Here is a 27,761-nt window from a genome sequence, read left to right on the forward strand (position 1 = left end):
CGTCTTCTCGCGAGATTCGCCTTTGTTGAACGAGCCGCCGCGCTGATTGGCTGTTCGGCACACGTGTTCAAGATGGCGACCACCATGGTGGAGCATGTCGTAGCTGACGCTGGGGCTTTCTTAAAAAACGCCGCATTGCATGTAAGCCTTCATGGGTTCCTGTAATCACGACGAAACGGTTTATGTTTCTATTCTTTAATTATTTATTGTAATATCAGCTTGGATTAGTGTTAGATTGTGGTGTACTGGGACTAATGTTATTCAGGGATTCGGGTTATATTAACAATTAATGTAATTATTGTATATTTAATAAGGGTTTTAATAGGTTTAACATGATTTTAGACAATTTTGGAAAGACCTGGCACGTTCTTGATGTGCTGTCACATTACTGGGTTAAACGGTATTATATGTACTATATATATAAATAATTATGGAACCCAGCCATCAGTGGTGCACAAGTCAGTGCACTCTTAGCGCTGTTCACAGGCCCGGATGAATGGGCAGGGTTGTGTTAGGAAGGGCATCCAGCGTAGACCATCACAGCTATTGTTAGCCAACAGGGTACCGGTGGAAACTGGGCTACTGTTAGGAGAAGATGGAGAGGAGGAAGATGTCTACAGAGACAGCAGGGAAAGGAGAAGTGGAGGTTCAGATTGGTACTTTAAATGTTGGTACTATGACTGGTAAAGGGAGAGAGGGAGCTGATATGATGGAGAGAAGAAAGGTAGATGATGTATGTTCATGGAGTAAGACCAGGAACATTGGAGGTGTTTAAACTGTTCTATCGTGGTGTGGATGGAAAGAGAAATGGTGAAGGGGTGATTCTGAATGAAGAGTACAGTGAGAGTGGAAAGGATGTGCTGCAAGTTAGAGCAATCAAGGATGGAGATGGAAATGTGTTGACTAGTGAGGAGAGTGTGTTAAGAAGATGAAGGGAGTATTTTGAGATGGTGAAGCAGGAAGTGGATAGGAGTCAGTAAGGAGGAAGTGAGAGCAGCGATGAAGAGTGGAAAATCGGTTGGACCAGATTACATACGGGTAGAAGCATGGAGATGTTTAGGAGAGATGGCAGTGGAGTTTTTAACCAGGTTGTTTAACAAGATTTTGGATGTTAAGAAGATGCCTGAGGAATGGAGAAGGAGTGTGCTGGTACTGATCTGTAAGAATAAGGAAGATGTGCAGACCTGCAGTAACTACAGGGGAATAAAGTTGATCAGTCACACCATGAAGTTATGGGAAAGAGTAGTGGAAGCCAGGCTAAGAGAAGAGGTGACCATCTGTGAGCAACAGTATGGTTTTATGCAGAGGAAGAGCACCGCAGATGCCCTATTTGCTTTGAGAATGTTGATGGAGAAGTATAGAGACGATCAGAAGGAGTTGCATTGTGTGTTTGTGGATTTAGAGAAAACGTACGACAGGGTGAAGAGAGGAGTTGTGGTATTGTATGAGGAAGTCAGGTGGACTGCTTCAAGGATCGGCGCTGAGCCCTCTTCTGTTTTGTCACCTGTGTGTACAAAATGGAAAATTTTACTTGCACTGGAATTAGCATCAGTGAGAAAGAGCTCTTAACAGACATCATTGCAAAAAGAAACACAAATCCGCGGCAGGTGTATAAACGCTGTTAGCTTTATATATTTACAGTTGAAACTTTTCCGGTTTCCCTGTTTGAATGCGGAATAGACTTCTGCCACCTACTGCTATGGGAGAGTTATGTCACTCACGTAAGCGCAGAACGTACACGCAGGTCCATTGTGTCGGTATTGTAAGCAAACAGAACACATATACTGTGCATGATCATTATATACCTTTTTCAACAAAGTTTTAATTAACTCCTTTTTTTGAGGTGTTTTCTCCAAAAGTCTTGTGGTGGAAACCGGAGGCTCCTTCTGTAAATGCTTAATGACCTTTTTAAAAAAAATAATGACACAATGGACATAGTTTTCTTTGTGATATAATAGCGAGCATGATTTCATGTTTTTAGTCTGGTATTATGTAAATAATCCACTATACAAGTCCTTCTAAAACCTAAGATATAGCCGTTGCTATAGAAACATCAGACCGGGGTTTACTTTGGAGCTCGTCGCCTGTCGGAGCTGTTCCTGAAGAAAATGAATCACCTTCTGACCAATCAGAATGCGAGAGTGCTGATCAGTTAGTTGTGTTTTTCCTTCGCTTTAGGAAATTGGGAGGAATATTTACACACTGAAGGATGTCGTGAATGAAATTCGGGACAAACAAACGAAAAAGAACTTGGCTTTTTTACCCTACAAGCTCAACTTCAAAGAACCGTTTCCAGAACACGTCCGATTCGGTGAGTCGCTCGTACTCTAGTTCGCTAATCTTCGGGATGAAGCGAGTCAGATTTTTTATTTGTGACTTTTATTCATTTATTGTCCTCCAGTGACCGATTTTGCCAAAAAGACCGGAGATTATCCGAGCCTGTCAGCTACAGATATTAAGGTCTTGGCTCTGACCTACCAGCTGGAGTTGGAGCATTGTGGAGCTGCTCACCTGAGGAAGGTCCCAGCAGTGCAGGTATTAGTGGTGAAATTCTCCTGAGAGAAATGAAATGAAAATAAAACCTGTGTTTTGGATTAACATTGTGTGTTTCCCTGCGCTTTAGGTAGAAGTTTGCAGCACACAGAAACACCCAGAAGCTCCGGTTAACATCGCCGGATTTCACCTTCCTCCTACTAAAGTAAGACTTCATAAGTTATTTTTCAAAATATGTCTGGAATTTTCATATTGTATTTTTCAAAGCACTATATTCTTTGATCTCGATCTGAAACATTTAAACTCATTTGAAAAAGTTCTAAGACATAAATGAATCATATACAGAACCTGTTAAATGTGTGAAAACAGTTTTGTTGTTTTTGAGAGCCCACGTGCGTGATTAAAGAAATATATAAATGGCAGATGTTCTACATGATTTTATTGAAAAATCCTCCTGTTTCTCCAAACATTCAGCTGAAACACTTTGCTGTGCCTCTTGTAAAACTTGCCAAAGATGTTCTTCACTAGTTGGAGATTTCTTACATCCAGTTCATCCCAGAGCAGATAAATAGGATTTAGGTGTGGTGACTGGGCAGGTCATTTCATGCTAAATATCACTAAACAACCTCGAAACCATCATGATCACATGTTCTCCCCTGTTCTCCTTCTTACAAGTTCTTCTGTTAGAGACACAAGTGTCGCACGTGGACTCCACAGAACGTCCTTTCAGTCATTCACTGCTTTGGCATTTGAGTTTGTTGCATAAAAATGTCTCGAAAGCATAAAAAAACATTTCCAACAGAAATAAAAGGTAAGTACACCCTGTTGGCTTGTGTTCATTTTAAATGAGGGAATAAAAACAAAACTTTTATTTATATTTTAAAGCAGAAATCATCATCCAGGTCGGTTCCTGACGTTCAGCAGCCGTTAGCCTCCCGTGAACATCCAGCTGCCGAGAGCTCCGAGTTTAACAGCTTCCAGTTTTGGAGAGATCCCTTACCCAACATCGACGATGACCTGCTCAAGCTGCTGGTGTGGATTTTGACAATTTTGTTTCATACTCGACCGTCTCCTCGCTTAGTTTAAGCAAAAGAAATAACGCTCTTTTTACACTGAAGCAGGACACCTCAGGCAGCTCGGGCACCGAGGTTCAGCATGACGTCGTGTCACGTGAAGCTCCGAGCGCAGAGAGCTCCGAGTTTAACACCTTCCAGTTTTGGCGAGATCCCTTACCCAGCATCGACGATGAGTTATTAAAGTTAGTGGTGAGTAAAATGTTTATGGTTTATGATTTTCTGGAGAAAAAAAAAATGATTTTGGAAATAAGTGAATGAAATGTCGGGTTGTTTTATAAAAAGGCTCCGAAATAATATAAATTAGGTTTAAAAAGAATTATAATTTAATTACATTTTCTGTAAAAGCTGTATCTTGGTCAGGGTGCGCTTACTGCAAACATCTGCATTCGTATCGCATTCTCAAATCTTAAACTAACGAAGTAGGTGTGGCCTAAACTCTAGAAACTTAATACATAGGAAACCCTGAGCTAGAAATGTTGCAGATGAACCCTATCGATATATTGTGCATCATGTTCATGTGCAACAGGATTCTGGTCCCAAAAAAGTAAAAAAGCTGACTGTGGTGTCTGGGTAGGAGGGGCTTACTCTCGCTCATCTTCTCCAAGTGGGATTTGATATGAAAATTTTACATATTCAGACCTATTATTACTTTCTACACATACTGCACCAAAAAAAAAAAATCTATGAACACTCAGAACGGATCTCTTTGCGGTAAGGGTGCACAAACTTTTGCATTCGGCCGTATACACATTTTCCATTTGTGCTTTCTGTAAACAAATGTAAAAAGCCAAATACCGTGTCTTAGGACGGGGCCGAGAGAGTGCAGAGCACAGACCTGACGTCACGGAGCGACAAAAAGGAGAACGATGTTGGTATTGAAGAGGAAGATGCCGAGGAGGAGGATGGAGGAGGCTGGATCACTCCCAGTAATATAAAACAAATCCAGATGAACGCCGGAGAACATCAGGTGTCGGAAAACATCACAGTGGGCTGCTTGACCACCGACTTCGCGATGCAGGTGCGTAAGATGCCATAAGAAGAACGTGTGAATAGTTTGTACGTATGATCACTACGTTAATGAGTTGGTTCTGAAGTAGAGATATTTTCCCTCCATGGATCATCTACACATGAACTCGAACACCCCAGGTCAGAAATCACAGTTCTGCTCGTTTAGTGTAATATGCTGATTCATTTTATGTTTCTTGTAGAACGTGCTCGTTCAGATCGGCCTGAACGCGCTGGCAGTGAACGGCATGCTCATCAAACACACGAGAAACTACGTGCTCCGCTGCCACGCCTGCTTCAAGTGAGTGGACGGAGTTCTATATATCTGAAGGTCATGTACAGCAGGGATCTCCAAACCTTTTATGCACCACAGACCAGATTCGGTTTGAAAATTACCGGTAGTCCCAGACCTACGATGAAGATGCTCCGACGACTCCGATGCCGTAACTTAAAAATACCGTAAGTCGACACATGGCCCAGCCTACCCAGGAGTAATGGAGTAACAGCGATCAGTAATGGGGTAGTGTACGGTAACGTGATCATAATTTAAGAAGTTACGGTACATAATTTGGCAAACCAGAGCAATTTACAGAAGCGTAATGTGTATAAGAGACGAGTTAAAATTGGTCTTTGAAATGGGCGGGAGATGCCTACATCCTGGCAGCATCCTAACCTGGCGTGTGAAAAAAAAAAAAATATCGTCATCATAACTCGGGGACTACCTGTATATTATTATATACACATGCATCTATCGTTATCTAATATCTGTCTACATATCACACACGTGGGATTTATAGCATGGGAACAGTGAGATGAAAATTACTGACGTCATTTTTGATTAAAGGCTACTTTTTCCCCTCTCATTTTGGCGTCGGAAGACGACTCTCCGTTCTTAACGTCGCTTGATCTTTTTTTTTTAGCGTATGTAAAGCTCTTAAAGGGCATATACATATATAGACATTATTATTGTGCTGTAAGATAACACAGCCGCAGACAGTAGAGGGTCAACCAGCAGCAGGAAAACGTGTGCGTCTCAAGGCAAGGAAGCATTTTATACTAAACGCAACAATGAAAACTGTACCTGCAAGTTATGCAAAGCGGATCACGGAGAACTGGTGTCACGGATGAAAGCGAAACATCAGCACAGTAAGCAGAAACTATATAATCCTCATCATGTGAGAATGGTAGAGTTTAATGTAGTGCTATTCTGTTTGCTAACTTCGTGACAGTCACACTGGATCTGTTCTGTCGTGACTCGTGAGCATCGGGTGATGGATTCAACTAAATCTAAAAGCAGCAAATAACCGCAGCAGTAAACGATTCGATTTTTAGTCCCTGTTTAGCCCCTATTTTATGCATTTGTACACATATTATAAAAATACATGCATATAATATCTCAATGAGCACTGGATTTGAATTATAGACACTGGTGCACTAAACATGTAGATTTTTAATCATGTACTAGCATTATTCGCTAGTCAGTGTGTTATTGATGGTACGAAAGAACCCTGAATATCTAATCGGGGGGAAAAAATCAATAGAGACTAATTAATCAGGATTTTAAAGTCATCAATCAGCCTCTTCTTGTTTTTCATCCACTTATTCAAATCAATCGTTCATTTGTACGTTTTTTTTTTTTTTGGTCTTCTGTCAGGACTACCACAAACATGAGCAAAGCGTTCTGTCCACATTGTGGCAACAGCACGCTGAAGAAGGTGGCCGTGACGCTCAGCGAGGACGGCAGCGTGCAAATGCACTTCTCCAGCAACCCCAAAGTGCTCAATCCCAAAGGAAAGAGGGTATGTTCCCATTCTGGCTCAAACAGAGTGGACGGTTTTGGGTTACTGATCAGAGGGTCGGGGGTTCAAGCCCCAGCACTACCAATCTGCCACTGCTGGGGCCCATCAGCGAGGCCCTTAACCTTGTCTCATGGCTGATGCTGTGCTTTGACCCCAGCTTCCTGTTAAACTGGGATATTTGACGGAATATTCCAGTGTGCTCTGACGTATGTGAGGAAAAGATTATTAATGAACCTCCATAAAATAAATGTAAATTTAGTTATTTTTAGGGAGTGTATTTATTTTTGCACACTTTTTAGCTTATTTATTTGCAATCAGATAAATACAAATAATTTCTTAGTTTGTTGATTTGGAATTAAAATTTTCAGGTATGGATTAGTATGCAAAAAAAAAAAGAGTATTGAAAAAATATTGTAAATATTTTTTTAAAATAAAAAAAAAAATCTGAATTTATAAATAAAAAAAAATTACTTTTTAAAAATAAAACAAAGGTTACGTCCACACCGATCCCGAAGACGTTTATTTATGACTTTTTTCCCGAAAGTATGAAACAAACCCAGCAGTGCAACAGATGATACACGATGAAGCCCATGCATCTGTCACTCAATCAAAAAAGGCAAAATATCGATGGAACACGCAATTATTTAGATTGTATTGTACTTTGCTGTTTAGTGATGGTTTAAATCAAATTAATTATTAAATTAATTTAATTAATTAATGGCACAAATGGTCTTTATTATGTTAGGGAAGTCTGCATATTTCAGTCCATTAAAAAGTCACTCATTTGGGATTTGCAGAATCACTAATCCCTTTCTTTCTTTCTTTTTTCCCCCACCTCTCCCCTTTTTGCAGTATTCTGTTCCTCTCCCACAAGGTGGCAAACACTCGAACAACCCGCACCTGGTGGATGATCAGCGTTTCCCTCAGCAGCGACTCTCCCAAAAGGCTCGGGGGAAGACGGACGTGTTCGACCCGGACTACCTCGCCGGCAGCTCTCCGTTCTCAGAGCACGACCTTTACAGCCGTGCGGCGGGTTTACAGCTGCGGGACGCTCAGTGCGGAGGAGGCAGAAGGCGCACCAACCCGAACGCCTCTCGCAAGAAATTCGTGAAGAAAAAGTGATCAGACCTTTTATTTAACGCCATCGAGGGCAAAGAGTGAGGAAGGAAATGAATGTACCAGTTCTTGTTTCTAGAAGAAAAAAAAGTTTAACTACAGCATGAACTGACGTGTGATTAGGGATGTAGCGATACGGAATTTGATGTTTGATGTTCGTGATGTCATTGAGAATCGTGCAGTAAACACCAGGTGACCTGAAATAGCAGTCAACGTATTTCCGACTCTGTAAACATATCAGGAGAGATAAAGATATCTTTCAACATGAGTAACCTGATAAAATTGCATGGGATGTAGAGTATGCTTAATAAAGCTTGTAACCTGTAGAACACGCACGTTTGGTGATTAAAAACGAGCACCAGGTGCCATATGATGTGTGTAAGTAGAAAGAACGTCCCATCCTTTCATCATCTATGATTTACACTCATTTCTGATTCCAAACCGATTTCATTCATAAAACCTCGTTCTTTAGTCAAATTCTATTTCATGTATTTGAAATTATTTATACTGTCAAAGACTTTGATTCTTACGCGGTTTGTGTTTTTTGAGTATGGTTCTTCATGCAGTGATGAAGCCAGGAATTTTTTTATCTCCTCATCATGGACATGTTAGTGGGTGGATTTATTTATTAAGCAGCATGTGAACATTTTGTCCTCAAAGTTGATGTTAGAAGCAGGAAAAATGGGTAAGGATTTGAGCCAGTTTAACAAATTGTGACGTCTAGACGTCTGGGTCAGAGCATCTCCAAAACTGCAGCTCTTGTGAGATGTTCCTGGTCTGCAGTGGTCAGTATTTATCAAAAGTGCCCCAAGGAAGGAACAGTGGTGAACCGGGGACCAGGTCGTGGGGGATGAGGCTGTAACTGAAAAACTAAAGACACTTCAGAGATATGAAGAAAGAGATTCTACTATATGGGTTACTTAAGATTTACAAGAGATTGGCTGAAACTGTGTCCCCAGTTTTTCTGCCGTGTGTCACATAAAATTTAAATGTGGCATGCGAGAAGCAAAAATGATGGAGAACATGTAAGCAGGCAGAACCTTCAGAAGAAAAAATAATCCTTTGTGAAATGACAACGTGAACAAACACAATATATTTAAATATTCTGTATTTATCCGCTCCCGCTGCAAGATTTAATCATGACAAAGCTTCAAAAGGAACAATGCAAGAGAATACAATACTCATTATACATTTTATACATCATTAAATAAAAGTAAAACTTCCCCAGAGTGACTTTAACTAGAATTCAAAGGAAATTAAGAAGCCATTTAATTTAGAGAAAGTGGCTGCAATGCGTCGTTCTGATCATCTGTGCTGCTCAGAGCCGTGTCTACTGGATCGTTTTGCTCCGTGTCCTGTGTTCTGGGTCGTTCTGCATGTGGAGTCTTGGAGCCGTGGAAGTCCAGGTCTGCTCCATGTTCTGGTGCAGTCACTTCAGGAGATTCCGCCGTCTCAGAAAGTGAAGTCTGGATTGGAGCTGAAGGTTGGGCTTCTGTAGTACTGGAGCTGCTCAGCTCGACGGAAAGATCCAGCACCGGGGACACGGGTTCTCGCTTAGGCAGGACGAAGTCTAAAGGTTCCAGCACAGCGTTGACGTCGATGCACCCGACGTTACCGTGTTTATGAACCTGGGTTGGAGGAACACCTAGGAACAAGCAGCAGGAGCTCAGTGAGTTGATCAAATAGTTATAAAAGTATTTCACCACGAAGTCATAACAGGAATTTACTTGCTTAATAACATCAACAAATGTAGCTATAAAAGGATAAAAGAAATCCTTAATTAATAAAGGAAATAAAACACCTCAGGATGCAACTTGGAGAATCAATTCTCGAAAAGTTTCCAGACTACTTTTGTAATACGCCAACAAATGGCAGCAAAAGGCTGGACGCACAGTCACAGGGAGCACCAACCTTTATGTGCCAAAAGATGTTTAAATGAAGAGCTGTGCAACTGGTGTTATTCTGACCACGTCTGCGATTTCATCATGAAGTAAGAACGAAGAGCAAACGTGAAATCTGACACAGAGACGTTTGACATACGGCATTCATTCATGAAATGACTTCCAGATTTTTACTTGTCACATGTACACTACAGCAGAGTGAAGCTCACTCATTAGAAAACAGGGTGAGAGCAAAGAGGGTTAGGGGCCTTGTTCAAGGGCCCGACAGTTGCAACTGGGCAGTGCCAGGCCTTAAACCCCCAACCATAACCACTACTTAGAATGTTTACAATCAAATCTAATCCATCTGATTACCGAGGATGTGTGCGAGCTGCGCTGGTGGGAAGAGAACCTGGAGACATCGGTTCAAAAAGGGCACCATGTCCTCTGCGAAGGCGCAACAGAACCGGACAAACAAATCGCGCTCGCGGCTGCTGAAGGCCGACTCCTCCGCCCGGTGGAAAACCAGGATCAGTTTAGTCACCTGTGTGGGACAGAAATGGGTGTGTTTGAGGCTAATACTTAATCAACATGTGGAAAACAAACACAGAAACCTGAAAGGATAAAGCACTGGATTTATGGGTGCAGCCAGTAGTTTTATCTGATTGATTAAACCCAGTGCTCACTAAAGAAGAACTTCTCGTAGGACTTTGTTTTTCCTTTCATTTTCAATTCATTTCCTGTTGCTAAAATCTTTTTAAGGGTTTTTTTACATTATAATTTTGATTAATATTTAAATCATTTGGGACTTCATTTTAAACAATAAAAATGCAACAGGAAAAAAAAACAACACCCAGCCAACTGTCGTGGTGAAACTGTCGTATTAGTTTAGATTCTGAACATCAGCTTCCTCGTGCTTAATTCACTCGACTGCATCTTTACGCACTGATAATTATTGTCTAAGCGCATCAGAGAAAAGACGGGTCTGGAAATAAACAAATCCACATGCAAAAAACAGACAACCACAGATCACGTGCTACCTTCAGAAGAGCTTCTTCGACACATTTGGCAACCTCTTCAGCTAAACCCATGGGGCAGCACAGCCGCAGGTCGTTAAATGCTGTTAAGATGTTATTCAGGAAGCAGGCTAAAGGAGGAAAGTCCAACAACCCCATCGGGGGCTGAAGCGTGCCGGGTTGAACTCCGGGGCTCACGGTCGGGATGGTGTTCCTGAGCATGGACGGCAGGGAAATGAGCGTATACATGTTCATATCGTCCTTGAACTTGTCCACGGCTTCCTGGACGGCTTTGGCGAACGTCTCCGTGGCGACGCGCTGGAACATGGGCGCGAGCTGGCCGCGGAAATCGGCCCCCACGCGGCTGAAAGACAGGCCGAAGTACATGCACTGTCCGAGGAGCGAGTCCAGACGGCTTCCTACTCCGCGTTCGAGGTCCCGTTCTAACGTCTCGAGGAAGTGGGCGATCTGCTGCACCACCCAGCCGTGGAAGATGGTGCCCTCGTTGAGGGCCTGCTCGGTGGGCGGGAGCAGCGGGTCCTCGTCCGAGAAGATGGCGCGGTACTGCGTGATTATGTCAAAGAGGTGCACTCGGCAGGCCTCCACCGTTTTGGTGATATGGACGTAAGGGTCTTCGTCTGGGACGGCGGCGAGAACCGAGCGCAGCCAGCTGCCGCGCGCCTGCAGGAACTTCACGCGCAGCTCCGCCTCTGTAAAGATGTCCATCCTGCGCAGGTAGCCGATCACGCGCAGGCACACGGGCAGCTGAGAGTTACTGCGCAGCTGCTGGAGGAGCTGGTTCAGCATGAGCTGGGCCGACTGACGCACCTCGTTCACGATGCCCTAACGACACACACACACACACACACACACACACACACACTGTACTTACTGTCGATAACTCCTTATTAGTAATGCGTACCGACATATCCGACAATACCTGGATGACAGGGAGTGACAGCGAGTGCTTTTTCTCCAGCCTCTTTACATACACTGCGAGTTCCAAAGCTTCCTCGTAGTAGCCGTTCCGGACACACGTGTCCATCAGCTGCGGAATTTCAAGAATCTCCAGGATCTCCGTGTGGCGGTTCAGCGTCAGGCTGTTCATCCGCCGACTCACCCCGATCTCCTCCGCTTCCTTCACAAATCCTCTATCACATTCAAGGGAAAAAAGTACAGCAGAGTACGTTTATTACCGTACTGACACTCAGATACGTTGAGCGCGCTAAACGTCTGATTATAACGTGTACGTTTGCGTTTCCTTGGGTTTTTCTTCTCAGACAGAAAAATATACAGATTGTTATTTGGATCAGGAATACTTATTAATGAGGAGTCGTTCATTTTGAACGAGTCTTTGAAGTGTGTCAGAAGAACGAGTCGACTCGGAGAGCGATTCGTTCATTTTCTACTGGACACATTCTGTTAGTCATTGTGGAATGAAAAAATATACAGCTATTAAAGCCACACAAATAGATTTGAGCTCGTGCAGTTTGCTACAGATGCGGTTTGCGAGCTCTGACTATCGCACCATATGACCCACGTTATTGTACGCCTTCTAGAGGACCCTGGTGTCAACTCGCAATCTGATTAGTTACAGCGACAGCTTCCTTCTAATACCTTTTATGCTACAGTGCTGAATCTAAAGGCTTAAAGCTGATTTTTCTAAAAACACGTGATGTGATGGCTGAAATCTGATTGTATATAAATGTAAACAAACACTACATGAAGCAGTGCATTCAGGAGAAAGCTATAAAAAAGAATAGCCTATTAGGAATAATTTAATACATGTTTATGGACAAAATATCTGAAAACGCAAGTCAATAATTGTGGAATCGTGCTTGCATATCGCGATGTGATTGTCAGAATCATATCGACCACCACTACAACTACTAAACAAACCACACCCACTTCCGCGTACGCGACCGGGTTTCAGACTAACCTGCATTTTTCCCCGAAACTCGGCAATTTCTCGAGGAGTTTGGACAGACTGGATTCCACCCGCCCAAAGTCCCGGTAGATCTCTTTGGTGCAGTCTGCGGTGCGGATGAACGTCTTGTAGTTGGAGAAGGCGAGCTCGCGGGTCTGCTGCAGGATCTGCGCCCTCTCTTCCGACAGGCGCTCCGGTTCCCGGTTCAACTTCTCCACTCCATACGAGCTCAGCTCCAGCAGATACGTCGCGAAGTCCGGGTTCTCCCTCCAGTTCTCCGGAAAACTGTCTTTAAACACCGACACCAAAATACTCTCGTCCTCCACGTCTACAGCCGCCATCTTGACGCTTCTTACGTCACTACCATACGTCACAACGTCATAAACTTGCGACCTCGTTTCGATTGATTGATTTAGCTATATATTTCAGAGCAAAGATTCAATTTATTATTTGGCAATAAATAAAAACCTACAATAAAGACTTTAAATACATCAAAACACATTAATTAAGCTTATTTCATGGTTTTCTCATTAATACAATACTTTAATACAGACAGAGTAATTATTACTACATTTGTATACAAAAAGTATCTAAAATACTTAGTTTCTTCCAATTGAAAAAAAAGGAATGAAATAAAAGAATTAATAATTATTATTACCAACAGCAAAAAAAAAAAAAAAAAACAAGCCAGAAAGGCTGTAATAATTATAATAAGAATAATGTTTTTTTTATTTATTTTTTATCAAAATGTATTTTTTTTTTAACCGAACACTACAAATAAAAGACATTTATTTGTATATTTATACAGTACAGTATTTATCTTTATTTATTGCCAAGGTCTCAGATTATATAAATACAAAGCAAGTGTATAAAAGTACATAAAAATATAGATACATGACATATGTGAAAAAAGAAAACAAAACGTATTTGAATACATTTTTAATTAAAGCAAATCACCAATTTTGTTAAATCACCAATGTTGTTAAATTACAGAATTGAATATTATATTACTTGAATATTTTGCCGGAGCACTGTGTTTATTTTTTTTTATTTTTATTTATTAATTTTATTTATTTTATTTTTTTTATTAATGAATACAAAAGTATATAAACAACAAAGGCAAATATACATTTACAGTGTAGATAAATATTACAGGCTCAACACAGTATAACTAATAAATTGTTTAGAAAAATGAACATAAATATATAGAAATCTGAAATTATAATTTACATGAACTTAAATAGTGAGTAAAAGAAAAAGAAAAAAAAATGTAAATAAAGATAAACATTGGGGGCAGTATCACAATAAATTAAACGATGTCAATAAATAAAGCAGCTTCACAGCACTCTGACCTTTCATCTTATTAAGGGCTTTGGAAAAACATTTTAAGTCATTTTTGAATACAATAAGTAGTGGGGGGGATTTAAAGAACCTACATTTATGAATAAAATATTTTGCTAATATTTCAATGTTATTTAGCAAAAAAGAATTAGCACAACAGTCTTTAGGTACTCCAAATAAAATATGATGTAAAGAAAAAACAAAACTATCAACAACCACCTCTTTTCCTATCAACCAGTCCTGAATTGATACCCAGAAGAGTTTGGAGAAGTTGCACAAGAGAAATATATGATCTGTGTCTTCAGAAGGGCTTTCACAAAAGGAACAGGGGACAATTTCTATATTAAATTTCTGATTTAGGAATTTGTAAGAAGGATAAATCTCATTTAAAATTTTGAAGTGTATTTCTTTAGCTTTAGGAGGAACAGGAAATTTCAAATAAGCAGTTCTAAGATAAATCACAGTTTTCTTCTCAAACATATGATCTAAATTGTTTCTTTTAACTTGACAAGGATAACAGGTTTGTAAAATGACCTGTCTTATATATTTGTTAGAACAACTATCACTTTTAAATTGCATATCTCCAACATATAAGGCTGGAAGAACTGGTTTAACTTCAGTATAAGAAAGAGAGCATCTCATCAGCATTTTTATGCCAGAAGGTATTGCATTAACAACAGTGAAAAACTCTTTCGGGTGACAGGCAAAGCCATGTTTCAAAGTAAAAGCATTATAGTCTAAAACGTTACCCTGTTCAGCCACACTGTGTTTATCTGCGACATCCTGGGCGATTGCTGGTGACGTCATTAATATGCGACGGCGAGTTGAAACTCTCTCACTCTTACCCACGTGTGTGAGTGTGAGAGTGTATTTCCGCTCAGGTTGCAGTTTTATTCATTTTTTATTTAAAATGCGGCCTTTAACAGATGAAGAGACGAAAACAATGTTCGAAAAGCTCTCCAAGTAGTGAGTATAAAAAAAAAATGATAACTGGAACCATGTTATTGATCGATTTCACGCTAACGAGCTGGCTAACAGCTAACAGCAGAACATGTTATTGGGGTTTAAAATGAAGCATATACACAGCTTATGAATCATCTTAAGGTTTATTCTTAAATATTCAGTAAATATCATCCATAACATTTAATCTGATGAAGTCCCGGAGAAGTACAGAGAAGGGCTGTCAATCGATTAAAATATTTAATCGCGATTAATCCCCTGTGTATCACCAGTTTAGCTCACGATTAATTGAAATTACTTGCATATTTTTATCTGTTCTGAATGTAACTTCAATTAATACATTTCAAGGTTTTAATCAATATATAATATTTTATTAAAAAAAATCTAAAAATCTAAAAATGAAATGGAATAATTAAATTAGTTTACATTTGTTAGACCCATTTGGGTAAAAGAGGTGTGTGTGTGTTTTACATGTAATATTTAATTTTCTAAATATATGATCTACTTATCTGTTCTGCTCATTTCAGCAGACTTTAACAAATGTCTTTATTCCTTCCATCCTTCATTCATTCACTCCCTCAATATGTGGATTTTCTTCTTTTAAGAAAAATGATTAAAGCTGGACATAAAACGCTAAATAATCCATATTGCTATCATAAAATCAGAAGTGGCAGCAAAAAGGAACCATGAAGTCATTATGCAGAACCTGAAATTCTCTGCCAGGCTCATGGTGCAAAAACATGCCACATAAAATTATAATGCACATTTCAATAAAACAAAGTTTGACCTCAAAAACAGCTCCATCCGTCACTTTGCTGCATCTGATGGCTTTTAAAGTGCCTGTATGATTAATTAAATCTCCACGGTTTTCTTTTCAGCATCGGAGAGAACATCAAGCTCCTCGTGGATCGACCTGATGGGACTTACTGCTTCAGGTTGCAACACGATCGTGTGTACTACATCAGGTAACCACGCAGCCGTCTGGTATTTATATCAGTGTCATACTGCGTTAAAGAACTCGCTGTAATCTGTTGCTGTTTGTCGTTCAAGCGAGAAGATGCTGAAGCTGGCCACGAATATCTCTCGCGACAAGCTGGTGTCGGTCGGCACGTGTTTCGGGAAGTTCACCAAAACACACAAGTTTCGGCTGCACATCACGGCTCTGGATTTTCTCGCTCCTTACGCAAAGGTATTAAACGTCTCTGTTCGGCGTAACTACGTCTCGTTACACTGTAACTGTTTCCTTCAACTGCACGTCTTGAGGTCTTTCATTCCTCTTAGAACTCAGCTACAATTAAATCTAACGTTTATATAAAACGTATGTAAATTAATTAACTATTATAATTATCCGTTTGTTTGCGTTTTTTTTTTTTCTTCAGCCAAGAACAATTACACTATTTTGCCAAAAGTATTTGGATCAAAAGTATTTTTTCAGCCGTATGCGTTTCCACAAATTGTTTGGAGGCACCCAAATATGTAGGACGTCTCTAGATGTGCACAAAGCCAGCTCCATGAAGACGTGGGTCGGAGTGGAAGATCTCCTGCTATAGAGCTCTAAAGCCTATTTAGATCTTTATTAAGGGGAAGTGGGAGCTCAGTGGATAAGATGTTTGACTTCTGATGAAGGTCATAACCAAGCTGTCACTGCTGGTCCCTTAAAGCAAGGCCATTAACCCTCAAAATCTAGAAGAGTGGAGCTATTATAATAAATGGGGATTAAATGTGGATTTGGATGTCCAGAAGCACATACCAATCTTCTCCTCAGGTGTCCACATACTTTTGTCCATATAGTGTAGGTCTATAATAGTGTCAAATCAGTAAAGAAGTAGAATTATTGTATTACTAACGCCAAGTCTAATATTCTCACGTGTATTTTAATGCCCTCTTCCTGTGTCTCGTGTACAGTATAAAGTGTGGGTGAAGCCCGGAGCCGAGCAGTCTTTCCTATACGGCAACCACGTCATGAAGTCTGGTCTGGGCAGGATCACGGAAAACACGGCTCAGTACCAAGGAGTGGTGGTTTACTCGATGGCAGACGTCCCACTGGTCAGTAGCACGTTAATATACACCGATCAGGCGTAACATTATGACCACCCGTTTAATATGTAATGCTGAAACAGTCGTGACCCGTCGATCATTAACAGCAGTTTGAGCTACAGTTGCTCGTCTGTTGGATCGGAACCACACGGACCAGCCTTCACTCCTCACGTGCATCAATGAGACTCGGCCGCCCACGACCCTGTCGCCGGTTCACCACTGTTCCTTCCTTGGAGCACTTTTGATAGATACTGACCACTGCAGACCAGGAACATCCCACAAGAGCTGCAGTTTTGGAGATGCTCTGACCCAGACGTCTAGACATCACAATTCGTCTAGACGTTCACAATTCGCCCATTTTTCCTGCTTCGAGCATATAATGTTCAATGTTGAAATGTTGACCAGGTGCCATGATGAAGAGAGAATCAGTGTTATTCACTCCATCGCTCGTAGTGTTATAATGCGATAATGTCATCCCTGATTAGTGTATAGTGTCTATAATCGAAAATGTACACATTTAGAGGATGTTTTCTGACTGTTGCGTCGCTCCGCAGGGTTTTGGAGTCGCAGCGAAGACCACACAGGAATGCCGCAGAGTGGATCCCATGGCCATCGTGGTGTTTCATCAGGCCGATGTGGGAGAGTACATCAGGAACGAGGACACACTCACTTAACGCGCTCGGACCGGACTGTGTTTTTTTTTTTGTTTTTGTAATAGACTGTTTCTTTTCATTTAACTCAGTGATCATCTTCTCTCACTGCTGGAAAAAGTGTCACCTGACCGACTGCAACATCATCAACATTCTCTCAAATGGAGCTTTTCTGTTTCTAAATATATGGTGTGTTTTGTTTTCTCCAAAATGGTCACGTTTGCTATTTTAATACGACTTTATAATAATGTGTCTCTTATGTGAAAGTTTTTTATTCCAGTGACTGAATTTTAAATGCAGGAACTTTATTGTTGAATCATAGATCAGTTCAGTTCGGACAAAAGTTTGTGGACACCTGAGCTGAGAATATGCTTCTTGAACATCCTGCTGCTGTTAAAGTAACCTTGACTCTTCTGGGGTGATGTTTTACTAGAGCTCGGACTGTGCTTGTGAGGAGTCGGGTAGTGATGTAGGTGGGAATGTGAGAAGGTCTGGGGTGCAGTCAGCGTTCACGTTCTTCCCAAAAGTGTTCAATAGGGCTGGAGCTCTAAAGCAGGAGATCTTCCACACACTTCCAACCCAGATCTTCATGGAGCTAGCTTTGTGCACAGGGACTATGTCATGCTGGAACAGGTTTGGGTCTCCTAGTGCGTGAAAGATGAAATTTCTTGGGAAAGAACCACATCTGGTTGGAAAAAGTGTGATGTCTCAATACCTTTGTCTTTATAAAACATCTCTGAAGGTAAACACAAAAAAAAAAAAAAAAACGTTGACTAGTTCTGAACCTAACGACTTTATTATGCAAAAGAGCTTCACATATGAAATAACAATTATTCAATGGCAAATGAAAGAGAAACGAAGAAACATTTTCACCGCATGTCATACAGCCTGCGTTCCAGTTTCCAGGAATTAAATTTAAAACGTTCTGACCAAATCTCCATCATCATCATCATCATCATCATCATACAGAACAGTGATTCCACTCATCACAGGGTTTTAGAATAAATCAATGAAGCCTGATGCATTTGTAATCAATTCCTTGACTTTTTTTTTTGTATACTGAAGTTATATATATATTAATACACTTACACACTCCTGCTACACGCTTTTCAGGAAATCATCAGGAACTCGATCGGAAAGCAGGTGTTGCAAATTAGTGTTAACAACATGGTTCATCCTCTTATTCCTTTAGCAATAAAATGTAATAAAAAGCACTATATACATTCTTAAAGACGGACATGCTTAAAAAAAAAAAAAAAATCCTTTAATGGTTTTGAAGTTCAGATTGTGAACAGGAAGTGGATTTTTTTTTTTTTCACCCAGACAGCATGTTACACGTCCTGTATTCCAGCAAACATTCATATTTAAAACATTGTCTAAAGCGTACAGCTGATCAACAGGATTTTACACTTTCTTTATAATCCTCCCCCTTTATAATAATCCCCCCCACACACACACCCATCCCCTTTTCTTTATTGATATAGACATAAAGACGATCCGTGAGCGAGACGTCTCCTTATAGAAATATTTCTCGTCAATAGAATTCCTAAAGTCTTGGTGTAGGAGTCAAAATAAAATAACCAACAAAGAAAAAAGTGAAATTTGTGGAAAGGTGGCGTCGTACAAGCAGAATAAAGCTGGAATGCGGTTAAGGAAAAACAACTTCCTGTCGTACTTCAATATCGATTGTTGGAAGTGCTAGATCGGATTTTGGACTTCTGATCGAAAGGTTGCGAGTTCAAATCCCCTCAACACCAAGGGGCCCTTGAGCGAGGCCCTTATTTCTCAACTGCTCAGTTGTCAGGATGAGATCATTCGAATATAATATAATGAATGTAAATTTAAATCCTAGAACAGCCTTTATAGCGTTTTATTCCCTTCAAGGTTCAGTCGGAAAACCGGGGGATTCCTAAATCCTGCCTTGAGCGTGAACGAGGGGGAAGAACGTGAGTGTGGAGCTTCAGGTTTCGCACACAAGTACGTAGAATTACTGTACTACAATCAGAGGTTAATGTGTCGAATCTCAGTGTGAGACGAAGCAAATTATCCGCAATGCAAACCCCCCACCCCACTTTTTTGTAATTTTTATTTTTACACCCATTTTTATTATTAGAGGGTGCCAATAGTTATGGATTTGTATAGACTGACTTCAGTGTAAAAGAAGTGGCTGAATTGTAAAAGATGCGACTCGAGCGGTTTATACATTATACATATTTGACGTTTTTTGTTCTATTTCTAAAGATCAGGGAGGAATCTGAAGAAACGAAAACCATCACGACCCGTTTTTCTTATATTATGTTTTTGTGAAGGCAGAATGAGGGATTTAAGGAAACGACTTTTGGAAAGTAAAATCCAGGTCGAGAGAATTCATTCTGGACTGGAGGTAGGAAATATTGGGTCTACACCGATAGAGGGAGAAATAAACCCATATACACTATATTGCCAAAAGTTTGCGGACACCTGGTCATTAATACAGTTTGTGCTTTTTTGAGCGTCGCATTCCACATCCCAATTTACTCTTCTAATTCCCTCCACTGCTCTGGGAAGATGCTCTTCTAGATGTTGAAGAACGTTTGTGTGTAGATTTGTGCTCATTCAGCTACAAGTGTGTGAGTAAAGTCAGGTACTGATGTATTTGAGAAGGTGAGGAGGCCTGGGGTGCAGTCAGCGCTCACATTAAATCTTCCACTTTGACCCATGTACGGAAGATCTTATCCACAGGGGGAACGTCATGCTGGAACAGATTTGGATCTCCTAAGTCAACTAAAGGGAAAGAATCACACACATGGCTGGGAAAGTCAGGTGTCCCAATACTTTTGTCCATTATAATGTATCATACGCAGAACGAATAGAAACCAATACTGTTAAAATGCGATGGCACAGAAGAAGCCGACGTCCCAGTAGAAAGGAGGAGGAATGCGTAGATTATGAATATCAAAGCTTTCCGTGCAGGAAAGTGTAAATCAATAAACGTATTCCCTTTTCTTTGTATTTACACTACGCAACTTCAAACTAAAACGGACGCTTCTTTAAGGTTCTTCACGTCCGAACACAATACCGCTTGGAAACTCTGCGAAAGGAACAACTTCAGTAAACGTCGGTTCCGAACGACTCGGCAAAATCGATTCGCGACGCTCCGAACCCGGTGTGTGCAAAAAAAGTCACGTGTCGTCACTACGGCATGATTTCTAAAATGATCTTGCGTGCAGCATCGCGGAAAGTAAACGCTTTCGCTGTATATATTCAGTGCCGTCTATTAGGATGTAGAAAAAAAAAAAGTAGCTTTATCATTATCATCATCATCATCTTCATCTCTACTATATTATTATAAAGTTAAATAAGTTTCATTGTTCATGATTCTAAATCTAGGAATAATTCTTTTATAATTTCTTTTTTTTTTAAAGATTTCTTTAAGATAAATCTTAACGCAGAAGAAGGTTCCAGAACGTTCTTGGCAGGTGAGATTTGGTGGGTTGATTAAGATCCTGATATTAATGCTGTTAGAAAAAAGACAAAAAAAAAAACCCAGACAAAAATCCATTTAAAACTAAAACAAAAAGAAGGCGGACTGAGCCGAGAAAAGCCGAACTAAAAGCGATCCTTCGTTTGAGGTCCAGTGGTTTTATCAGGTAGTTAGTCAAATTGAGGCCCTTCTCCTCCACACCAGGCCTCCGGGGTTGATTATATGTTCTCGTCCCCGGGGGGTCGCTCGCAGTACCTGCGTCATTGTGCCGTGGTCGTGTCCTCTATGCATGGGGTCTAAAACAGGCACGGCGGCGCAGATGACGTGCGGAGAAACGCGAGCTTTCGGAGGCTCAGACGGCGAACTCGGAGCCTCCCTTCCGAGCGTGGACCATCAGGAGGCGTCGCAGTCTCAGTCCGGCAAACGGGTTGAACCACAGCAGAGACGGGGGGCTTCCGAACACGGCTTTCATCCCGTCCCAGCGCACTCGCCGCTCCCACGTCGGCTTCTCGTTCTTCAAACGTTCGATTTCCTACAGGAGAGAAAATTCAAGACCGGGTATTAGATCGACCTTCTAGATCAGATGAACCGGTTGCTTTGACAAGGCGTGTCCCAAACTACGAACGAGGCTGTGAGAGAAATGCACGATATTTTATTTACTGCACAAACGAATATTACAAGCAGCTCCTGTCTAATAAAATGACGCTGTATACAAATTATTCTTTTTCACAAATGGACAAAAGTTCTTCTTCCATAATCCATTCTTGAGTAAATCACAGGATCAATTAGGATTTCGAGACATGGAGTCAAAAAGTCAGAGAAAACCTCAGAATAGTGAAAAAGAGAGTTTGTTTATGGTTGGACGGCAGTTGCAATTCACGCCACAGGCAGCAGAGGGCGGTAAATCACAACTGTTTTTAATCCTAATCATATCCTTATTAACTCTTTCTCTAAATATTATTAGTAAACCCTCTGTTTATCTGCTGAAACCTCTGAATATTACTTTAATTTTCTGTAATTATTGCTCTCTGTTATGTCCAACCGTACACAGCATATTCTTATTTAAATACAATAAAAAAGAGCATAAAACAGACACAAGAATGTGTACACGTGAGAAAAATGTAAATATATAAATCAACAATATGTATATTAGCACTATTCTATGCTCTTTTCATACCCTTTTATTCAATTTATAAATCATTTAGAACAATTGAAGGGTTTACTTTACAGTGCATCTCCAAAATGAAATAAAAGCTGTAACATAACATTTGCATTTGGCAGACACTCTGTATCCAGCGCTAGTTGAGAGGGTAGGGGCCTTACTCAAGGGCCCAGCAGTGGCAAATTTGTGGCCCAGCAGTGGCAAATTTGTGGTATCATATCCTCGATATGATACCACAATCCTCAATTTATTTATCATATCCTCAGTATGATACCTAAATTAAATATCATGATAACAATACCAGACCGATACTATGGCAAAAATAAAATAGTTATTATTTATTAATAAACTCCCTAAAGCTAAAAATAAAAAAATATATAAATACAAAAATGTGAATTTTGGATTAAGTTTGATGCCTTTAGTTTCTTCACCATGAAAGTCGGAGTGCATCTGAGGGTGCTCGCTGCCCAAACACTGCCCTCTATTGTCGAAGACTCGGAACTACAGCTGTCATTCTGTAAAGTACGGGAGGAAATCGTATCGTATTTAAAAGCAGGGTATCGCAATATCTTTCTAGTACTGATATACACTAGTACTCGCTGTACAATCTAATGTACTGAGGCCCTAGCTAATAAAGATACCCACTACCTTCTGACTCAGTACATGGACTCTAAAACGAGGAGAAGAGAGTGTAAACTATATACGCAACTAAATATTAGTAAATGAAACTAATTGGACAATTTTCCATCAGCAGTCGACGTGGTGTAAAGTCAGAACACTGGGCTCAGAGCGACTCACCGTCTCGTCGTTGCAGATGGAGTGAATCTGGGTGCCGAACATCACGGCGGTGAAGGTGAGGAAGAGAAGAGCCTCCAGACACAGGAAAATGAGGAGCATGACCGCCACCGGAGGGGAGAAGTCACTACACTCTGTAACGTACACAATTACCGTCAACCGCTCCTTTTGATGATAAAAATGCAACGCTCGATGTAAAGCTGCCTGTTCCAGTCTTCAGAAGCAAGAAGCCGTTTCTGTGACTCTACTCTACTCTGTTTTATACAAGCACAGATTCTTCAATCTGACTGGTCAGAAGGTGTTGATGTAAAGAAGGGTCGACTTTAACTCAACATAGAGGTTTAAAAAAAAAAAAAAAAAAGACCCCGACCCCAACGTTCTGCAGTCTACACAGCCCATGAGCCCATGCACAGAAGTTGGCCAGTTTAGCCGACTTTGGAGCTTTATTTGCGGTTAAAATGACACTCCAGGCTCTGCTACCAAACGCAAAACATTCTCTGTGGAGAATTGTTCATTTTTTTATTGGAATCTAGTGATCCTTTGTCCAATTTTTAGCCTCCTAACTTATTCAGTTCCATACCCTCAAAAATGTTTAGTCTTAATTCATAATTTACGTTATTTCTCTATTTGAATGTTACTTAATAAACAGTCGAATTTAATCGATTTATGATATCGTGAAACCAATAAATCGCTTATTCTGCCTCGCTGCGTGCGTTCCTGCAATTAGACTCGACTTTGTTTTTTTAAACAGCTGATGCAACACATCTGTCAGTATAAAGAATTTCTTTTTTTTTTTTTTTGCCTTCACACCTTTTCGGTTGTTTTCTATTAATAAACAGAGCTGAAGGGCAAAATTGTTTTAATGCTGATGTGGAGAAAAAGGAGGCTTCCAGAACACAACCACAGAAAGACAACGAGATCCGAGCAATATATACACTATATAGACCAAAAGTTTGTGGACACCTGACCATAAGACCAGTATGTGAACATCCCATTCCACATTTAGTTCTCATTTGCTCTTAAAACAAACTCCACTCTTCTGGGAAGATGTTCCACTAGATTTAAGAGTGTGCTTGTGGAGATTCATTCAGCCACTCAGTAAAGTCAGGCACTGATGTAGGTGAAGTCGGCATGAAATTGTTTCAATAGGGTTTTATGGTTTTATAGCAGGAGATCTTCCACATACACTTTATCCATGCTGGGAACGGGTTTTGGGTCTCCTAGTTCAAGTGAAGGGAAAATCTATTCGAAGACGTCCAATATAATTGTGTGCCTCTAAATTTGTGGAAAGTTTGGGAAAGACCCACATGAATCAGGTGGCCCAAAACTTTTGGCCATAAAGTCTTGATTGCTGTATTTGAAATAGTTTTTTCACCAGTGCTCCATTATCCATTTGTTGTAGATGAGAAACAACCAGAAGATGCCCTCAATAAATCATTAATACCCCAATGACTCACCGTTCCACTGGACTTTGACACAGGTGAAGAAGTGGAACCCACTGAGGCAGAGGGCATGCAGGGAGATCGAAGCAATGTACATCTGCAAAGACATAAGGCGGATGCGTTCGCAGCTGAGAAGACAAGGGGTGTGTGTGTGTGTGTAAAAAACGAGGTGTCAAAACCATGACCTCATTTGTACTTCCTGCGCTTATCTAAAGCATTTAGATACCAAATAAAGCCCATCAAAGCAATCGCAACGCAAACATTCAAATTTCCGGTCCTGTTGTGTAACCATTATTTGACTAGTACGAGCCGGACGGACGGAAGGAGCACGTACACAGGAGGCTTTCAATTAAAAGCAAGTTTGTGACTTTATCGAGATGCTTACGGTGAACAGCACGAAGTATCGCTGGTTGTTTTCTCCGACGCAGTTGTTCACCCAGGGACAGTGATGATCCATTTTCCTGATGCATCTCTTGCAGATGCTGGAACAAATTGGGGTGTGTGGTAATTTTTGTACCGTTACAGGTGGAAACGATAGACAGACAAACACGCAGACAGACAGACAAACACGCAGACAGACACGCAGACAGACAAACACGCAGACAGACACGCAGACAGACAAACACGCAGACAGACACGCAGACAGACAAACACGCAGACAGACACGCAGACAGACAAACACGCAGACAGACACACAGACAAACACGCAGACAGACACACAGACAAACACGCAGACAGACACACAGACAGACACGCATGAAACACACATAGACAAACACGCAGACAGACACACAGACAAACACGCAGACAGACAGATCAATATTGGACGTCCTTTGGCCGCACAGAATTCAAAACGGTCACAATTCTGTAATGGAAATGGGCTCATTAACGCCTCCAGAAATCAATGACTGAACACAGTTTGCCAGGTCATTCACAAATGTAGCGTTAATCTCGATCATGCAAAAAAAGACAGCATGCATAAACATGATTTTTATATTTTTTGGAATCCATGGACACTACGTCCTCCAGACTAAAGAGGAGAGGGACCATCCGGTTTCTTATTAGCGCTCAGTTCAAAAAAGTGCATTAGTGCCTGTGGAATCAATGCTGAATGATATATATAAAGAGGTTTTAGAGCAACAAATGCTTCCATCCAGAAAATGTTTTTCAGGGAAGACCCTGCATATTTGAGCAAGACAATGCTAACGTCATGCTGCATCTATTACAATAGCATGACTTTGAAATTCGAATCGTTGCATTCTGGTTTTATTTACATTTGTGCACAGTGTTTGGAATTAGAGTTATAGACAGACAGATAGACAGACACCATCCACACATTTTGTTTTATATTATTTTAGTTACACTATTGAGACTTCTGTCCAAGTTATACAGACTATAACCTTGGTACAGACCAGAAAGATTTCCACCTGGGGATCCCAGCCTATATTTTGTTCAGCTGATTGTCGTTAATACTATACAAAGAAGTTCAGCAGGTCACAACACCCCGTCCAGTCCAGTCTCATCGTGTCCCGTCCCGTCTCACCTGCAGTGATGAGCTCTCTCAGGTTTGATGCTGCAGCATTTCGGGCACTTGTAAATGACTTCCCCTGGTTTAAGCTGTAGACTGTCCATGTACTCCTTAGTGGCATTTCCCTTCGGCACAGCTCCCTAACACACACACACACACACGCGCACACACCTCTCTCAGTAAAGACGAAAAAATTGCACAAAGAAGACAATCCATGCTCATGTATATTCACACATATTATAATTAACATTAATAAACCAATGCTAATGATACCAGAAGGCTTCCACGTGATTGGTCAGAAAGGTAAAGGTGCTTTGTACATGTGATGAGTATATTACAGCACAGTACAATTCTTTCTTCACATACACCATGTTAGGAAATAGGTCGGAGTGCATTGTCTGCCATGATACAGCGCCTCTGGAGCACAAAGGGTTAAGGGCCCTAAAGTGGCAGCTTGGTGATAATGGAGCTTGAACCTCTGACCTTCTGATCAGTAACCCAGAGCCTTAACCACAGAGTTAAAACCACCTCTCTAAACCACAGACGTGAAATGAAAGTGGAATAAATTAAAAATTTTGTTTAATAGCAACAGATTACTAACATTTACCATCAGAAACACTACAGTTTCCTACTGTAAATATGATACTGCATGTGACTCCGGGTGTGTGTGTGTGTGTATACACGTGATTAAACAGCCGGTATTATTCACCCTGAGTAAACAGCGCGGTTGCTTTTTAAACACGACTGATAATCTGAGTTTGGCGTGTGGAAGCTGTATCGTATTTAATGCACCCTGTCCTTCGGTGCCTATGCAAAACCTCTCCGGCACGAGATATATTTAAACACGCTACAGAGAAACTCAGCGGCGGCCGAACCCCAGGAGCGCATTTTCCTGATGCGAGCGTTTAAGAATTGCAAATGAACTCCGGCGCCGCCTCCTTCTGACTCGGACTTTAAATCCTGAAACACAACGTCGGTGTGGAGTTTCTGCTGAATGTGTATATGCAAATAGGGATTATATTGTGTCGTTTAATTGCAACCTGAAGATTTCTTGGTGTTCAAAAGGAATGAACAAATAAATAAATAAATCAGCATCTCACAAAAGTAAGTACACCCTTCAACCATTTCAGTATCACCCAGCAACCATTTCAGTACCTTCTCAAGTGACAATACTATAGAAATTAAGCTTGAATATGTTTTAGTCAATGTGCAATGTCCTTTAATCCTCCTGAAATTTACCATTTTAGAAGATATAATAAAAAAAATGGTTGCTGAAATGTCAAATAATCCACTCTTCTGGTCATCCACTCAATCCTGAAGACAATTTTGCCACCTATGAAGCTCCTCGAATGAGTGACTAAAACTCAGGGTTGCACCACAGTTCCAGAAAAATGACTCAAAAGTGCAGAAATAAGAACTTGGAATTACGTCATTTTCCAGCGTGGCTGAAAAACACGTGAAATAATGACCATGTTTTGCCCTTCGTGAAGCTCGGTGTAAAAACTGCTGTATTGTATAACCTCAGCGGTCGTGTTGCCTGCCGTCGATCGCTGCACTTCTTCCCGACTTTTTATTCCCACTCGGAATTTTTTACTTCTACATCTTACCGGGTCTGTCAGCATGGTGCGCAGGTGGGACGCCAGAGCCAGCACGGCCAAGAAGTTGAACGCCACGCCGTTGATGAGCGAGTACCAGAAGCTTTTGGAGGGCAGAAGCATGACGAAGTTCACCACGAATTCTGCATACAACACTAGGAACCAGGTCATGGAGGCGCACACCATGCCGCAGCCATCCTGGATGAACCAGACCCGGCCCACGGTTACCTCCTCTTCCCCGCTAGACAGCAAGGGATGGTGCTGCTCCACATCCCGTAGCCGGTGCCCTGAAGTCTGCATTCTGCTCTAAGCTGTAAAAAAAAAAAAAAAAGGAATAAAAGACCTGCTTTAGGGAAAGGACGATTTTGATTGGTCAAACTTGCAGCAGTAAATTTATTAACACATCATCTTAAAATATTACAGCAAAAAAACAACTGGAACCACAATAACAAACAAAAGAGTGCAAACCAAAGGAA

The 27,761-nt window shown here is 40.9% G+C and overlaps 4 protein-coding genes across 7 annotated transcripts in view; 2 read left to right on the forward strand and 2 right to left on the reverse strand.

Annotated features, from left to right (window-relative positions):
- The first annotated feature begins 15 nt into the window (after positions 1–15).
- Positions 16–7,820, forward strand: nob1 (NIN1 (RPN12) binding protein 1 homolog). 3 transcript variants are annotated; one of them, XM_046865343.1, is made up of 10 exons: positions 16–141; positions 2,179–2,311; positions 2,402–2,535; positions 2,624–2,698; positions 3,379–3,525; positions 3,612–3,758; positions 4,375–4,587; positions 4,778–4,875; positions 6,229–6,373; positions 7,226–7,820. In XM_046865343.1, the coding sequence occupies exons 1-10, from the start codon at positions 73–75 to the stop codon at positions 7,493–7,495; spliced, it is 1,431 nt and encodes a 476-aa protein (XP_046721299.1). In that variant the 5' UTR covers positions 16–72; the 3' UTR covers positions 7,496–7,820. The 3 variants fall into 3 exon arrangements, with proteins under 3 accessions (XP_046721299.1, XP_046721301.1, XP_046721300.1); XM_046865345.1 differs by having other exon boundaries at positions 3,615–3,758; XM_046865344.1 differs by having other exon boundaries at positions 3,382–3,525.
- A 760-nt stretch (positions 7,821–8,580) lies between these two features.
- Positions 8,581–14,435, reverse strand: cog8 (component of oligomeric golgi complex 8). Its single transcript, XM_046864168.1, has 6 exons — positions 14,403–14,435; positions 12,325–12,728; positions 11,326–11,536; positions 10,410–11,228; positions 9,745–9,913; positions 8,581–9,134 (listed from the first exon to the last, which is right to left on the reverse strand). Exons 1-6 carry the CDS (start codon positions 14,433–14,435, stop codon positions 8,758–8,760), a joined length of 2,013 nt encoding a protein of 670 aa, XP_046720124.1. The 3' UTR covers positions 8,581–8,757.
- Positions 14,436–14,461: 26 nt separating this feature from the next.
- Positions 14,462–17,552, forward strand: nip7 (NIP7 nucleolar pre-rRNA processing protein). Its single transcript, XM_046864171.1, has 5 exons — positions 14,462–14,619; positions 15,492–15,578; positions 15,664–15,802; positions 16,519–16,659; positions 17,205–17,552. The coding sequence occupies exons 1-5, from the start codon at positions 14,465–14,467 to the stop codon at positions 17,322–17,324; spliced, it is 642 nt and encodes a 213-aa protein (XP_046720127.1). The 5' UTR covers positions 14,462–14,464; the 3' UTR covers positions 17,325–17,552.
- Positions 17,553–18,074: 522 nt separating this feature from the next.
- The window catches only part of zdhhc7 (zinc finger DHHC-type palmitoyltransferase 7), a 12,948-nt gene continuing 3,261 nt past the window's right edge, over positions 18,075–27,761 (reverse strand). For both annotated transcript variants that reach the window (XM_046864169.1, XM_046864170.1), the window contains 6 exons: positions 27,298–27,596; positions 25,706–25,830; positions 24,548–24,644; positions 24,178–24,259; positions 22,724–22,854; positions 18,075–21,295 (listed from right to left, as the gene is read on the reverse strand). In XM_046864169.1, coding sequence (XP_046720125.1) covers positions 21,116–21,295; positions 22,724–22,854; positions 24,178–24,259; positions 24,548–24,644; positions 25,706–25,830; positions 27,298–27,585 — 903 coding nt within the window. In that variant the 5' untranslated portion in view covers positions 27,586–27,596 and the 3' untranslated portion in view covers positions 18,075–21,115. The remainder of the gene's footprint in view (positions 21,296–22,723; positions 22,855–24,177; positions 24,260–24,547; positions 24,645–25,705; positions 25,831–27,297; positions 27,597–27,761) is intronic.

The sequence above is a fragment of the Silurus meridionalis genome, chromosome 13 (assembly GCF_014805685.1).
Source record: "Silurus meridionalis isolate SWU-2019-XX chromosome 13, ASM1480568v1, whole genome shotgun sequence".
NCBI classification, from domain to species: domain Eukaryota; kingdom Metazoa; phylum Chordata; class Actinopteri; order Siluriformes; family Siluridae; genus Silurus; species Silurus meridionalis.

Bases quoted from the DNA above. Each gene is read 5' to 3' on its own strand.
- nip7 (XM_046864171.1), top strand. From the start codon at position 14,465: ATGCGACGGCGAGTTGAAACTCTCTCACTCTTACCCACGTGTGTGAGT. The intron at 14,620-15,491 runs GTGAGTATAAAA...TTTTCTTTTCAG, and splicing joins TTCGAAAAGCTCTCCAAGTA to CATCGGAGAGAACATCAAGC. The intron at 15,803-16,518 runs GTATTAAACGTC...TCTCGTGTACAG, and splicing joins TTCTCGCTCCTTACGCAAAG to TATAAAGTGTGGGTGAAGCC.
- nob1 (XM_046865343.1), top strand. From the start codon at position 73: ATGGCGACCACCATGGTGGAGCATGTCGTAGCTGACGCTGGGGCTTTC. The intron at 3,759-4,374 runs GTGAGTAAAATG...ACCGTGTCTTAG, and splicing joins ATGAGTTATTAAAGTTAGTG to GACGGGGCCGAGAGAGTGCA. The intron at 6,374-7,225 runs GTATGTTCCCAT...CCCTTTTTGCAG, and splicing joins TCAATCCCAAAGGAAAGAGG to TATTCTGTTCCTCTCCCACA.
- cog8 (XM_046864168.1), bottom strand. From the start codon at position 14,435: ATGTCGCAGATAAACACAGTGTGGCTGAACAGG. The intron at 9,914-10,409 runs GTAGCACGTGAT...TGTCCCACACAG, and splicing joins TCGAAGAAGCTCTTCTGAAG to GTGACTAAACTGATCCTGGT. The intron at 9,135-9,744 runs GTAATCAGATGG...GCTTGTTCCTAG, and splicing joins GCAGCTCGCACACATCCTCG to GTGTTCCTCCAACCCAGGTT.